Raw genomic sequence first — 16,569 nt, forward strand, 5'->3', positions numbered from 1 at the left:
TAAGCAAGCAGGATATTTTGATATCATGCCCAGTGGCTTCAGGGAAGTTTATTCATGTATTGCTTTTCAGAGTACTAAAAGCCTGTATGAAAAATGCTTTTCTTAATGTTTACCTCAACGTTTGGTAGTTCAGAGTGTCTCTAAATGTTTCCAAATATTCTAGTGCAAGTTATTCTACTCCTCATATATTACTTTTTCTTCATTTCAGATTTTTTCCATTTTCCAACACTAAACAAGTTTAAAGATTCAGGAACAACCTGTTCAAGGACTTGCCTCTATTCCAGTCCCTTCCTTTTCTGATTTTTATTTGTGGAGGAAGATAGCAGGAATTAATTTCTGAGTATTTCAGAATCTAATCACAGAACCTGGCCCACTTACTGTCAGGCCAGATGCAGGAGTTTGTTCTTGTTTTACCTTTTTTTTTTTTAATAAAAATATATATTAGTTGTAATAAAGAATGGTCTAGGCATTGTTGACTGGAACTTGCAAAAAAAATCTCAAGATTTTAGATACTTCTTTTTTGGCTAGCATTTCAATGAAAAACTGATCAATTTTGTACACTTTGGTGGAATGCTGGATATTAAGGTGGATTAAATAGGTTATACTGACACGAGCTACATGTCCTGTTTACAAATTTAGGTAGTGGAGCATAAACAGATGACTAACCATAGCATTTATTTTCCCTCCTACATTTAAAGCCAAGTCCTATGGTAAGCCCCACCTCTAGCAGAATAACTGGCTGTCCATGGTCAGAGCTTGGAAAGGCCCTTCAGAGAGCTGCTGGGCCACAGAATGCTGCAGAGCATATTGTGGAGTGGCTTTTCCCACGAGTTAGCAGGGTAAGCCACACGTACATACTGAAGCTGTATGGTTATCTGGTCCTACCATGTAGTTTCTGTCATCCTTGCCCCCACCTGCTTAGGCATCTCCCCAGTACAGTGAGTGCCCACCTCTATATTTTGAGTCAGTAACCACCTAACAGAATAGCTTTCATGACAATTATTAAATTCAGAGATGGATCTGAAGAATTACTCTCCAAGAGGGAACTGAAGTCCCTTGACCCACTTATTCTCACCACGTCTGAGGTCATGACAGGCTCCTTCTCTTCCTTGTATCTTCTACAGGCCCTTGCATTTGGAGCAGGTGCCCAGCTGCCTTGCTCAGATAATCAACCCATGCAGGGTGACGCAAAAACACTAGGTTGCATGTCCGCAGGCCACTGAAATGCCTCAGATCTACTGGCCTGTCTTCTAGTCCTCTTGGGAGCGATACTGGCTTAAGCACTGCACTGAAGACCATTCAACAAGGCGAGTCCTGAAGTGTCATTAAAAGAGGTTTTGGTTACTTGGCCAAAATTAGAGATCCAGCCATGATTACAGTAGTTGATGATAGTAGTTAGACAGATAGCAGTTGATGAGAGAGTAGTTTCTTGTCAGCCTGTAACCTACTAACAAAGAAGCTTCATATAGAAGTAGCATATGCAATTACTGTGAGGCAGGTTCAAAACTAAACAGAAGGAAATATCTCCGCAGACATGTAATGATCTTTTTGCCAGCAGACATTTGTTCAAATCCATACAGACTCATCATAGAAAACATCTGTTGAGTACTGGTGGGTGCAGAGTTTGTACGGACTCACAAAACATCTATGCAACAGGCTACAAACTTGCAACAAAGCCAGTTCTCAATACTAAACAGAAAACCAGAGACCTGGGAGAACAGACCAAAAGTAACAGAGCTCTGTTTCCCATGAATTGTTGGGGAATTCAGGAAATGCAACACTATCACTCCTCTTGCTCATACTCCTCCCTGTAGGTCTATATTGGTACACAGTAGCTAGGTGAGAAAGTGATAATAAAATAAACACAACACCAAAAATACCCCTTTGATCTCATCCAACACAGGTTTTTTTGTTTGTTTTTAAAAACATACTGTGTCAAGTTCAGGTACCCTACATGAACCAGATGGCCTCCAAAGGTTTCTTCCAATCTGAGTGATTTTCTGACACTGATTACATGTGGCACACTGATCTCATCTACCAAAATCTGTGTGTCTTGCAGTGTATTTTCCTGCACATGTGGGAAGACCCAAATACAAGTTCAATATCTATCTGATCATCATATTCTCAGATCTCAGCTACACCGATTTGGTGTTTCAGCCTCACAAGCTGAGCATGGAGGGAATGCTGCTGCCACAGCAGTGAGCAATGACCAGAGAGGCAGTCAAAGGCACACACAGTTATTCAGGTCCAAGGCTCTCCCCATTATTTTCTGATTAACATGAAAATCATGCTTTTACCAAGATACACAGGCCTCATACCCCTATGCAGCTAAGCATTTGCATTGCTGTTTTTCCTGGCTAAAGGCAAAATTGTGGTTATCTGATATATTGCTCCTGTAAAAGGGCACTGTGAAGCATATATAAAGTGTAAGGCAGCTGAGTTAATATTGCCATTGGAACATTTGTACCTTTTCCTTTGGTGGATTTGACCATAAAGACCTTGAATATATTTAGGTGAGATGTTTCTTTCTTCTTGTTTCAGATTAGTTTTAACATGATACTAAATCCACTTGAAGGCTATAAACAACTGAATTTGAGTTGCCAGTTCAAATAGCTCAGTCAGGTGGAGACAGCCAGAGAGAGAAACAATATCTCTCTGTATTACTACAGTTCATATTATTGATTAATGAGCAAAAAGACAAATGAGAAAGCTGCAAGTCTGCAATTTGGAAACACTGCTCACAAAGATGTGAGATTTTCCAGGAGGAGACACTGAATTGCCCTTCCTATGTACGTGCAAGTCCCTGTTGATCTATGGAAAAAGAAAAGCAGACCTTTGATGATAAAACAGTGTGTTTTTTTATTTTATTTTTTTGCCTGGTTGCATATATGTTAAGGAGCAAGAAAACAGAAGCGTGTACAACAGAGGATTTATACAGCTGCAAGGCAAGACACATTACTGCACTGATTCCTATACTCTTATTTAGCACCCAGAATGCTCTCACACAAACATTCTGCATCTTTTCACCCAATCACATCAAATCTACTCTAATCTAAACTAGCAATGCCTGTCCTGGAGGACAGGAAAGCATGAGAGAAAGAGGGAATTTCACATGGATCCTATTTCAAGTCTCAAACTCACTTATTCTCCCCCCCCATTGTTGTCACATATTAACATATTGCACACAGTGTGAATCCATGCAGTTCCCTCACACCCACAGCAGTAAGGCAGATGACAGGGACGAGGGAAGAGTACAGATGGGGCAGTCTATCCTGGGTTCGCTGTGTTGAGAAGATAGAGAGCATCCTCGCCTGAGAGTGCAATCTCAGGGGACTGCATGCAGCAGAAATGTATCCCTGCAGGAATCCCAACAGCTTCTGTTCCTTCCTTTCCTCCCTTCACCCAGCTTGGTCTCCACCATACATAGTACAGGAAGAAAAGGAATTGGTTTTGCAGCAGATTTCTGGCCCAGCAGGTGAACAAATACGTCAGCTAACTTGCGGCAGGACTAGTGGGGGCCTTGCAATGGCTTTTTCCACACAGATGCACAGGCTCTGTAACTGCAGCACCAACACACCCTGCAATCCCTTGTGCTTCGTCCTTCCCATCTCCACAGCATTTAGGTGCCCCACAAAAATTGACAAAAACAGACCGCGATCACAGAAGTATCATCTTACAAAACTACAGTAAAAAGCCTCTTCTAATCATCTGACTCTCCTTCTCCACTATGTCAACAGTTCTTTATCACTGGACACAGTGTTTGTTTTCTCTCCAAACTGTGCCATTTCTAAAATATTCATGGACTATTGTCATGACTATATTTTGGTCAAATAATTAGCATACTTCTCTATAGAGTTTATCCACATTTTTAATATTCACCAGCATGACTTCTTTGCACTGGTATCCCCATGAACCACTTTAACTCCTGGTTGCAGGCCTTACCATTGTACTGAGAAGCAGGTTCAATTTGCTGAAGAAAACAGTCCTGCAGGTTCCCCACTTGGGCAAGTGTTCCTCCGGTTACCAGCTTCAGCTCATCCAGTGTATCCTAGAGTCACAACAAAAAGTGAGAGCTCAATTCTGTTACAACAATGGGAATAATGCAAAATATCAGAGAGAGCAGATTAATTTTTCAGAGAGGATCTCTACTTCCTAAGCATGTAGGGCTCCTATGTCTTCCCTTAGGAACCACCCATCACCACTGCAACTGTAATAAAATCCCAAATTTTTGCCTTGCAGAATTTCACATAGCTATGATTTTTATTTCAAACTTTTTTCCTCCCCCCACTGTTACAATTCATATAATCTCACATAGTGGGAAGTTTTTTTTTTTTAATTTTATTTTTATATCTGTGGTACACAATTTGTTGTTGTTGAACTAAATCCAAAGCAGTCTTTCTTCCCCCTCTCAAACAGGTTTACGTACATATCAAGTACGTAAGCTCCTTGGTGATTCCCCATTTTCAAGTCTGCAATGAAACAGAGCTAGGGGGCACCCTGTGGGCAGAATGCCTTTGCACCTCCTAAAGCAAATTTTGCATTAACAGTGATGGAAAATGCTTGTGGAGGAGGATGCTGTTTACCTTGGACTACTGATATAGAACTGACAGGAGGCTATGCCAATCCCTGGTTGGGAAGGCATAAGCAGAAGCAGAAAAGCTATTGTAGTGAAACAGATGGAGTTTTGACACTCAGCTCGCAGCACACAAGTTGCCACTTTTGTCTTCAAAGTCCATGTGGCTTATCATGAAGACAAGAACCACATAATCAGCCACAGGGTACTCACCCTTGCTCAACAGCTGTAAGAAGCTCATGAAGAGCTGCCCTTATTGTATCAGCTAAGAGCTTACAAAAATTCGGTCCCCAGGAAGCACCTAAACAGAAGTGATGGAGGCTATATTTAAAAAAAAAAAAAGCCAGAAACTGTGTTTACAATGAACAGTAAAACTACCACTGGGTTCAGTGAAGCTAAGATTTCAGCTGTTCAACAGGGAACTTTATTTCAGTTTCAGCCTGGAGAAGAGGAGGCTGAGGGGAGACCTCATCACAGTCTACAACTTCCTCGTAAGGGGGTGTCGAGAGGCAGGAGACCTTTTCTCCATTAACACCAGTGACAGGACCCGCGGGAACGGGGTTAAGCTGAGGCAGGGGAAATTTAGGCTCGACATCAGGAGGGAGTTCTTCACGGAGAGGGTGGTTGCACACTGGAACAGGCTCCCCAGGGAAGTGGTCACTGCACCGAGCCTGTCTGAATTTAAGAAGAGATTGGACTGTGCACTTAGTCACATGGTCTGAACTTTTGGGCAGACCTGTGCGGTATCAAGAGTTGGACTTGATGATCCTTAAGGGTCCCTTCCAACTCAGGATATTCTATGATTCTATGATTCTATTTACATTTATTTCAGAGATCTGGATTCAGTGATCCAGCAGATCTCTGATGGTCCCTCCAAGTGCTCACCCTGCTCCCAGTTTTCCTGCTCACCTGTGGCTTCTTCTGGAAGATGTGCAACTCTACTGCTGCTGACCTCTCAGGCAGAGTTGAAAATGCTTTTGGTAGGTCCTGAATGGCACCTACTTGCAGACAGTCCAGATACAACTCTATTGTGCTTGATTCCTGCTGCAGACCTCTCAGCCACAAGATGATAGCATGTGGTTTCCCATCAGCCAGTTGGATGTTGCTAAAAATCACTGAGTTCAACCTCCCATCACTCTTCAGATAGCGAAGTACCACTGGTACAAAACACAGAATGACTATCAGAGGGCAGCAAATAATCCATGTCTGATCAAGAAAGATTCTGTGGAAATCTGTAATTGCTCTGGACGTGGTAAGAATAAATGGGATGTGAACTCTCAGAGCAGAGTTACCAGAACTCGTGTGACACCCCATTTGTAAGGAATTGCTGCCTGTAGGATGTTTTCCACTGCTTTGCCCAAGCCTTTTTAACTGGCTTAAACAATGAAACACATCACCTTAAAGGACACATGGTGCTAAAAAACAGTGATAAAGGTAGCAGTTATAGCTAGCAGCCTGCAGTCAGCACTTTGGCAGGTACAGATCTGATAGTCCTAGAAATACTTGGTAGCAGAAATGTACAACTAGAAAATCATCTTCAGTGATGCATATTGCACTCAGCAAAGCCATCTGACAGTGTATCCAAATGCATCACTGAAGAAACAGAAGGAAGCATGATTCCAAGGAGATAATCTGCATTTTACTCTAACAAATCAGAAATGAAAACAAAATACAATGCAGAAAAGAAACACCCCATCCTTAAGGATGACTGATCCCCCCCTCACTCTTACTTTAAGGCTTTTGTGAATTATCTCTTTGATACTTCACACAACAGATAATAGAAATAAAATGCACCATCAAAACCTCAAGAGCAGATAAACAAAAACTCTTACATATGGCATAGTATTTTAAAAATGTCTCCTTCCTTATGAAATTGGATATGTAAGCTAGGATCTGCAAGCTAAAATCTCTTAGACCAGCTAGCTATTTCTCTCCACAAAGATCTCTCCCTGGATCTCTGAACGCACACAGCTATCTGCAGAAACACTGAGCTGAGAGCATCTAGACAGCATATAACAATTCTGCAGTGTTAAATAGACCTTGGTTTAAAGATCCCACTGATCGCCAGCTCTGTGTGTCCTTTATTTCCTCACGGCAACAGTTCCGTGCACTGAGGAGTCAAGCTGCACTGACACCGTGCACCTAAGCAGTTAAGTGCCGGCTCTCTTCAACATCTGTCTGAAGTTCACAGAGCACTGCCACTACTGCATCAAGCAAGAGCTCACACATACTCTGATCTTCAAGAAATGCCTACACTGAAACGAGGACGACTAAAAATTGTGGATATGATAGAGGGAAAAAGCTCTTACCAGCTTCAGAGAAGCCATTAGTCTAACACTTACTGAATTCATGCCACTTCTACTCATGTAACAAATTTTCTTCTCAACTTCCAACTACTAATGTACCCTCTGACATCGTGCTATTTCAGCTAGTACGGGACATGTACCCAATAACTCAGAAGATGCCTGACCATCTTTAATTGCTTGGTCTAATGATTAAAATAATTCAGATTTATACTAGCATAAACAGGGCTGAGTATGTCTCCATCTTTCAACTCTACACTACTGCTAAAGCCTCAGCAGCTGTAATCAATATCAGGAATGTTTTCACTGCCGTCTATGTCAAAATGCTGCCAGCGCTGAGATTTCCGCAAAGGTGCATGAGGTCACCAGTAACTTGCTGAAAGTTAGCACTTATTGGCCAACTCAAAGATCTGGCAAGACAGAGTATGTTGCAGGCATTTTACTTATGTAAATATTATGCACACTGGGTCGTATAAAAGCAAGGTCCTTGGATCTGGGCCCGGCACTCATAGTGACCAAGTGCAGCAGTAAGTTAAAGGAGGAGGAGATGGTGGCAGGGCTCTGAACAGACCCTGCCAGAACAGTTTCAAGACAAGCAGCAGTCTGGCTTGGATGAACAATCAAGTATTCCTTCCTCAGCCAAAGCCAAATACCCATCTGGTAAACTAGAGTAGGCTTTTGAAGGGAGATTTTTGCTGGACTACTGCCTCCATAAGACTTAACCCGTCCAAGCCCCCGCGTTAACTTTTTGCTGCTAAGATTTCTTACACTGACATTCCTGAGGGTAAGTGGCTCACCTGCTCTATTTAAGAAACAGACTTCCAATGAAACTACTAATCCTGACAGTAAGTAGGAATCACTTCATAGCCTTGTTAAGTTATATTAGTTTTATGCATTTACCACTGTTTTTTCCAGAAAGGAATTGTTCAAAAAGGATAAGAAACCCACGGACTTCATTTGCAATTTGCCTCCAAGAAGTACATTGGTCTAATCAAAACAAGTTAAGGAGTGGCCGAGCAATTCAGATACACCTAGAACATCTTAACTCAACCTATCTTGCATCAATAAGACTACAGAATGGTGATAGAAACCATGGCAAAAGTTATTACATCACATAGGTAAGCTAATGCTGGGCCCGGCAAGACCTCAGTACGGACTTAAAAAATTAAAGGGAAAAAAAATCTCATATAAAGTTTGTGCTTTAAAAAGCATTTTGGTATTATGAACATATTTACTATCATGTTTACCATAACAAAAACAGAACATCAGCAAAACACGGGGAATGCAGTTTTCATATGTAGCATTTTAAAAGGTAACTGAGGCTGGCTTTGGGCTACTTAGATAAGACTTGGGTGCATAAGCAGAAATATCATGTAGAGGAACAGCTGTATGCACCCTTCCAAAAGCCCAGATATTTAAACCTTACATTTTGCTAAGATGCCAACATTGGCTCACCACTGAAGTGATGATCTCCACCCTTGAGAGGATCACAAACAGCCCCCACGCTCCATACTTTCAGCTCACGTGATGATCTTCTGGATGCGGTTTAACTTACTGTATGAAGTAGCCATATGGGACACTTGACACTTCCAGAGAAATCACACGTGAAAACACTGTGAAACACTGCCTACTATTCGCACAGTGCCATACATCTTAAACAAGGTGCACTAAAATAACAAGGAGGCAAAGAGACCTCCGTAGAACAGACTTGCTGTGAAAAGCCTCCCTATGTTCAACCAGTCCTTTACAACAGGTAGGTTACAAGAGCCCCACAGCTACTCAGAGTAAAAGTGGCACTAGTCACTGACAGTAGAAGCTTCTTCACGTTGTCCATCTGTACGCTACAATCCTGTCACAGACACTTCTCAAATACAACGCTAATATACTGAGGACGAAACCAAAAGAAACCATGCAACTTTCCACCATGAAGCTTCCTAAGTCTGTTAATTATAGCATATCAGTAACTATCAGTCACACAGGCATTGTTGCAAGTTGAAACTTGTGATGAGCTTAAAATTATTTACATACACATGTGTATATACGTATGCATTCCTATATAACATTTACAGGCATCATTTTGTGCATGCACAAGTGAGGAATAGAGAGAAAGTATGTGTGATTTATTACTTATTTAGCAATTAAGTAAACAGTTTTAGGAACTGCACTACAGTTACTGATATGACTGAGTGATCACATCTCACCTGCCCTCAGTACAAGCATAGCAGAAAAGTTCTTATTCTCTGACCTCAGAAGGACTTTGGTAAACCTGATATAACTGCTAGTATTTTATCCAACTCATTTCCCTGCATTTCCTAAATAAAAGTTGTGCTTTTCTTCAGCATATAGAATAATTTTCCTATATCTAAACTGAAATTTTTCAGTAGTTTCTCATATATAGGCTCAGTCAGCTGCCTGACTACAATAATGACAGCAGCAAGTTATCATAGCAGTGGTAAAGTCAATGGAGCAACAATAATTTACATCATCTGATCATTTTTCACTGAACCTTAATATTGCAATATATCCTAGATACGGTCTAGAGATTAACGAAAACTATCCATTTCTAAAAATTTACTGAAGTTTCTACTCTGCCTCCTAATGAACCAATTTCAATAAATTAAGAACATACACTTTAATTCACCCAAAAGATCCTGTAAGTGCTAGGAATGTTTGTCTTGCGTAGTCACAGCTAACCTCCAGGGTCAATGGAACAAGAGCTGGCCTTTCATATGCATGAGGCAGCATGTGCGTTTGTCCCTCACATTCCTAAGTAATAAGAACCAGTGCTTGTCCCAAGGGGGAAGAAAAGAAGGAAAAAAATTGACTCCTTTCTCCAATACTTTGTATCCACCCCCACTTTCTCAGCATTACTTAAAGCAAGCTGTATGGTAGAGCAGAGATACCAGCTGGCTGTCAGGTCAGCTTTCCCTGCCCAGGAGAAAGCAGCATCCAGTGAGAGGGAGGCAGCAGAAGGGGAGAGTGGATGTTGCCAACACTTTTGCCTTGTGAGGAGGGGCTAAATGGACACAACCCTCAACAGAAATGACTCGAGCACAAAGGTCAGTCACACTATTTTCAACATCCCTCTGTGACACACCAATAACCACAGATCCCATACTAGTTTTCCCCTACTTACTTCAAACAACTCACCTTTATTCATCCGTCCCATGACCGTAAACTCAAAATACTTGCTGTTTCCAGTTGATGAATACAGGCCAAATATGGTGGCTGTGCTCTTTGGCTGCAGTTTGAATCTTGAGAGCAAGAACACTTCATTCAGCGTAGGATCACCAAGTGCTTGTTGCAGGAAGTTTGTTACCACTCTCTTGTTGGAAAGAAGATCAATAACTGAAAAATAAAGTTTCAAGAGCAGCTTAAATACAATAATGAGCAGAGAAGAACTCCACCTGAAGGTTGTTAATCCCCACACCACCCTGTAGAAGATTGCACACTCTTCTCTATTTCCATATAGATATTCTAAAATTACACAAAATGTCCTTCCTAAAATAAGGAATATGAAAACATATGTGAATAATATGAAAATATTACATAGATTTTGTTGCAACCAACTACCTTTCTGTGACTTTTTTTGTAAAGGAATTATTGATAATTTCGAAAAACAGAAATAGTTTTCAAATTGATGTTCTCAAATACTTCCAGGTAGGTCTCCAAGATTCATGTCTTTTGCGATGCACCTCAACAGAAAGCTTTTCAAACTATTTCTGCTTTCATAAATTCAAATGAATATTTTCATTACATTCAGAATTCAGCATCAAAATTTTCAGACTGATTTCCAGTGTGCTTATCCTAAGAAATATTTTGATGACATTTGCAGGGCAGCAATTAAAATGCTAAGTAAGGTAAGTAATAAGATATTCATAGTCTCCTTCTCACTTCACTGACTTCTGAGAAGATATAATATATAAATAAGACTCATCTTTGCCTTCTGGCACAGATAACAAAGAAAGACAGGCCTGACAAAAAAATAACCCTGAAGGCACAGTGAAGGCTGTTTCCAATTTTTCTTTTTAATTTTTGCACAATACATCAGCAAAGAGTCTAAGTATTATACTGATAAGTATGCCAGCTATCCCCCTCATGGCCCTGAAAATACAAGCTGGGTTATTCCTCAGTGTTAGTGAATCCATGATGTCTCCAAACTCAAACTATTTAATGAGGCTTCTTGGTAAACTATTACAGTCTGCTGCCATCAGAGCAGTATATACATTATACCCTTCCAATGAAGACTGATAAATGACTATACACAAGCACTATTTAAATATACAGGCATATTTAGCAGTTGCATACCACTGCCACTCCAACAGGCCTATCAGAGCTGGGCCATCTTTTTCCCCCAGAGACAGACCATCACCTATGAATCTGAGGCCATCCTACTAACCCAATGTTTCCATACACCATGAGCTGAAGGGCACTCAAGAGTGCTCAGAGGACAATGATAAGGGCACATGGTGCTACCCACAGCCATACGGTAAGCTTTACTCCCTTAAATTAGAGCCCATCTTTGTGCTGCTTCCATTGCTCTTTCTGAAGCATCCATTCATTTGGACACTGATGTCATTTCCAAAAAATGAAGTGAAGATGTTTTTCCCTTCATCTCATAAAAGCATAAATACAGATCATAGCTCAAGTCAATACCCATACTGAGTCCAAGGATCCTACAACTCTACTGAGAGTTTTCATAGAATCATGGAATCATTAAGGTTGGAAAAGACCTCCAAGATCATCTGGTCCCACCATCCCCCTACCACCAATGTCACCCACTAAACCATGTCCCTAAGCACCATGTCCAACCATTCCTTAAACACCCCCAGGGACGGTGACTCCACCACCTCCCTGCGCAACCCGTCCCAATGCCTGACTGCTCTTTCTGAGGAGAAATGTCTCCTGATTCCCAACCTAAACCTCCCCTGCCGCAACTTGAGGCCATTCCCTCTAGTCCTCTCACTAGGTATCTGTGAGAAGAGGCCGACCCCCAGCTCCCCACAGCTTCCTTTCAGGTAGCTGTAGAGAGCAATGAGGTCTCCACTGAGCCTCCTCTTCTCCAGACTAAACAACCCCAGTGCCCTCAGCTGCTCCCCATAGGACTTGTGTTCCAGGCCCTTCACCAGCTTCGTAGCCCTTCTCTGGACACGCTCCAGGGCCTCGATGTCCTTCCTGTAGTGAGGGGCCCAAAGCTGAACACAGTAATAGAGGGGCAGCCTCACCAGTACTGAGTAAAGGGGACGATCACCTCCCTGGTCCTGCTGGCTACACTATTCCTGATACAAGCCATGATGCCGTTGGCGTTCTTGGCCACCTGGGCACACAGCTTGCTTATGTTCAGGCGAGCATCAATCAGCACCCCCAGATCCCTTTCCTCTGCACAGCTTTCCAGCCACTCTGCCCCAAGCCTGTAGCACTGCATGGGGTTGTTGTGGCCAAAGTGCAGGACCCAGCACTTAGCCATGTTGAACCTCATCCCACTGGCCTCTGCCCATTGACCCAACCTGTCCAGGTCCCTCTGCAGGGCATTCCCACCCTCCAGCAGATCAACACTTCCCCCCAGCGTGGTGTCATCTGCAAACTTAGTGTGGGTGCACTCAATTTCCTCACCCAAATCGCCCTACGCAAAAGGGATCGGGCCCTTGGCCTGCATGCCATTGTGTATTGTTGTTAAACAACTAAGAAACATACCTAAGATGAATTGGACAAATTCTCTCCCTTTCATTCAGTTCAGATTTACAGCACCCCAGGACAATCATGGCTCCCACTGAAACCAGCAATCCAGACAGCAGTGGCGAAAGGCTAGGTATTTCAGCACATTTGGTCCACAGAAAGCAAAACAGTTCCTCAAACAAAAGACTGAAATGCAACTCACTACTCTGTACAACACTATTTTGCAGGCAATAACCATTACTATACAGCTGTGTCCTCAAATGGAGCACTGGAATACAGCACTTAAGCCTGACAGGAAAAAAGTTAGCTATCACATTTTGTTCAGTCCTTCTAGTTCTGTTGGTTGATTTCATACAGAACACGGGAGTATTACAAAAGTAATGATTAGACACCAGCAAACTTCTGCCTAACCTTACAAAAAAAGTAATTGATTCCTTTAAATTTGTATATTTAAATGAATGCTCAAATTAGTTTGCTTGAGAGTTGCATTCCATAGAGCATGCTGCCTGATCTGGATCCTTCGGCAGCATGTTACTGAACCCTCTCTTGGGGTATCTTCACTAATAGCATGTAGAGGTGTGAGAATCTATCCTTTGCTTTAAGTTACACGTGTGCTAGCAGAAGTGGCTAGCAGAAGAACAGTGGGGTTAAGAAAACCTCATTCTCCACCCTAAGTAGAGCTGGCAGATAGACAGTTCTTAAACCTTACAGAGACAATTTCTTGTTTGGAAGGAACAAGATCTGCAAGGATTTCAGATTTCATTTTTAAGAAGAATCTCATCTTTTCATTTCTCTGTTTGGAAAGGCAGACTTGAAAACAAACTGGTAAGATAGGATTGCCAAAGCTGGAGGGCACAAGCATCTGGTTTCAATTGATGCAGTGAGAGCAAGGGCTTGGGCATGCCTGAGAGCACAAGTGCCAATGTGTGTACCCACCAGGTTGAACTGAGACCACTCATAGCACAGCCCAAAAATCTTCTCCCCCTGCTTTCCCCCCTTTCTTTCTCTTTTTGTTTGAAGGGACCATTTCATCCTCCTATGAAAACGGTAATAAGAGATCAGCTACACATGGACACTGCTGCAAACCAATCTTTGGAGATGCGACCAAAAACATCAAGATTAGCTCTGAAGATATGAGCTAAAATACATGTCAGGAAGGGACATGGAAAAAATAAGTTAGCAACACAGGAGAGCAGAGAGCACAAAATAAAAGACCCTTATTTCCCTTCATACTGCTGCTATGCTTCACCAGCTTTCAGAAACCCTCCAGGGTTCTTCTCCAGTCACAACTAACCATGATAACTGTACATATGTAAGTAACGCTCCACCACTGCTCAGCACTTTTCAAAATAATTAGTGACCCATTAGTCACCTTGAGTGAAACCCCGACCCCGCTACAATGATTTCAGACTGACAAGCTTACAGATTTCACAGGCTGAGAGCGGGCTCTTTCACTGTCTGCTGCCCTGCCAAACTGGATTTCTTCATTTTGTTGGAAAAAAAAGTCATTTTGTTGAAAAAAACCCTTAATTTTGTCGAACTGTTTTTTAAACAATGATGACTAATTGTCTGAAATACTTCTAATCAAGAGTGATTTTAATGCAGGCTTTCAGCCAAATTAACCTCTCTTGTAGATCTGCTTCACCTGCCGAGCCAAGGGATAACTGATTACAATGCCCGCAACTTGCTTGATGCACGCTCTAAAACAAAGCAGGTGCTGACCTACTACGTACATCACACAGCTGTACAAAGCACGGCTGGATTTAGACGGTATTTTTTTCCTGTGTAAGACGTACTCTACAAACTGGAGTTTTTCGACGCATTTCCATAGCCTAGCAGTTCACCCCTCACTTGAAAGTCTGCATCTCGCAGCCGCAAAGCGCTCTTCGGATGCTCAAGGAGACTGCCCGCACCCCTACACCACCAGATCCACGATTTCTGCGGATTTTCGAGGGGGCAGGCGCCGGCTGATGGAGCAGGGAGGGCGACACCCGATCCCCCCTGCCCACCGCGACCGCTGCGGGGCGAAGGGGCAGGGGGAGGCTTGGCGGGCGCTTTCCGCGTTCCCCTCCCCGAGCCAGCAGCCGGGAGGCTCAAACCCAGAGCCGCCTGCGAGCGAGGGGAGGCTAAACGAATAAAGGAGTTATTAAGGCAGGGAGCACGGAGCGCTTACCTCGGGGGGCGGGCGGCGCGGCGCGGCCCGGGCACAGCTGCAGGGCGAGCGGCAGGAGCAGCAGGGCGGCGCCGCGATCGCACCCCATGGCGGCCGCGGGCCGGGCCGGGCAAAGGAGGGGAAGGGAAGGGAAAGGAGGGTAGGGTAGGGTAGGACGGTGTGCCGCTCCGCGCCGGGACCGCTGTTTAACGGGGAGGGGCGGCGGCGGGCCTATTGGCCGGGCTGCCCCGCACCGAGGGGGCGGGCGGGGGCAGGGCCGGGCCGCTGTGGGGCGGAGGGGGCCGGGGTGCGAGGTGGGGAAGGGTCCGCCCGCGGGGCCCCAGCCGGGGATGGCAGCCGGCTGGGTGTGTGCCGGGGGGCGAGGGGCTGGGTACGGCTCCAGATCCTGTGGGGGTCCCTGCTGGAGCGCGGCCTTTGAGGAGCCCTCAAGTTGGAGCGCGTCTGAAGTGAAAATGGGCGCAGGTGGCTCCGGTGTGGGGGCTTGGTCTTGATGTGAACTCAACTCATCCGATTGTTGTAACTGAAGGGGTTGTGCAGGTGGCAGAGCGAGGCGAACAGGGTTTCTGGAAGAGCCTTGAAGTCGCAATGAAGAGCATACAGCCTGGCCTCATCCATTCCATTTAGGGAGCTCAGGAATATTGGGAGGGCTCAAACCGATGCGCTTGAGGTTACTTAAAAACATTCCTTGTGTTAACAGACATCCGGATCTGATGACATGACCAAACTAAGTTTAAAAAACAAAACACAAAGATAGTTTTTGCTTTCAACTACATGGATTTTCAGTATTGCATGTGCTCCCCCAGGATGTCATTACTCCATTGTTTCTCCTCCACAAAATTCCAGCCTCTGCGTTGCTGACACTTAAAGAAGCAAGGGAACAGGCAAGCCAGCCCCTTTGGGGCTGAGCGGTTTGTTCAACGTCCACATGAAACCACCCGGCAGGCAAGCTGTCCCACCTCTACATTTTCTGCCAGCAAAGCAAGAGGTGTCCTGAGGGACCAGGTGGCTGCCAGGTTCTTCTGCCAGTCGGGAGCACGCAGTGAACTAACAGCACGCAGTGAACTTCCCAACCTGCTTGTGCTCCCTTCCTCATCCTATGTGTCCCTGTGTGCCCCCCCAGCCCCGCAGACAAACCTCTGCCACATCAGAAGAAACCCACGAAGCCATGGCTGTTCCCCTGCCAGCTTGCTGCCCAGCGCACAGTTGGAATAGCAGGAGCTGTCTGATGCTATTTACATCACAAAAACAAGAGCAACAACGGGAGGAAAATTTTATGTTAAAGAGCAAAGTAGTGTTGATTAGTGTTCAGCCACGTCAGGTGGCACGTACAGCTAACAAGCACTGAAGAGAACAGCCCTCAGGGGGCTCATTGTGTGCAAGGCAAGACACAGCACGCCGTGTAGGGAAGGGTCTGCCTGCATGGCTGCACAGGGCACAGGCGTGGGCTCCTCTCCAATGCAGGTGCAGTGGGATTTTCAAACACCTTCAGCTGGCCTATATTCCACCTACCCTTTAGTGGCCCTCACTTGTGGCATATATCCTATACCACTGAACACACTGTACTCCTTAGCCTATCCGTGTAAGCGTTGACCCACTCCTTCAGTTGCCTGTTTCTTTCTCTGCCTGTTGCAAGGCTGGAGAGTGCCTCCCCACATATTCAGTGTGTCCCAGCACAATGTGCTCCCACGTCCTCACCCCACTACTCTTACGTGTATGTCTCCATGCAATAAGAAGTGCCTCGGTTTCACTCCCACCATCCCCGCCCATGTGGTGGAAGTGAGAGGATGATTTGGTGGTACCAGCAGGCTGGCAGAGAGCAGCACAGCAGAGTGAGAAAAACAGAG

The 16,569-nt window shown here is 44.2% G+C and overlaps 1 protein-coding gene across 2 annotated transcripts in view; it reads right to left on the minus strand.

Annotated features, from left to right (window-relative positions):
* THBS4 (thrombospondin 4) overlaps window positions 1-14,934 on the minus strand; it is a 39,457-nt gene extending 24,523 nt beyond the window's left edge. Inside the window, exons 1-4 of one of the 2 annotated variants that reach the window (XM_048079490.2) lie at window positions 14,726-14,933; window positions 10,027-10,224; window positions 5,483-5,730; window positions 3,943-4,048 (exon numbers count right to left, since the gene is read on the minus strand). In XM_048079490.2, the coding sequence (XP_047935447.1) occupies window positions 3,943-4,048; window positions 5,483-5,730; window positions 10,027-10,224; window positions 14,726-14,813 (640 nt within the window). In that variant the 5' untranslated portion in view covers window positions 14,814-14,933. Of the gene's footprint in view, window positions 1-3,942; window positions 4,049-5,482; window positions 5,731-10,026; window positions 10,225-14,725 lie in introns of both variants that reach the window. The other variant, XM_066988039.1, reaches the window with a different exon arrangement.
* Window positions 14,935-16,569: the final 1,635 nt, after the last annotated feature.

The sequence above is a fragment of the Anser cygnoides genome, chromosome Z (assembly GCF_040182565.1).
Source record: "Anser cygnoides isolate HZ-2024a breed goose chromosome Z, Taihu_goose_T2T_genome, whole genome shotgun sequence".
Classification (NCBI taxonomy): Eukaryota; Metazoa; Chordata; class Aves; order Anseriformes; family Anatidae; genus Anser; species Anser cygnoides.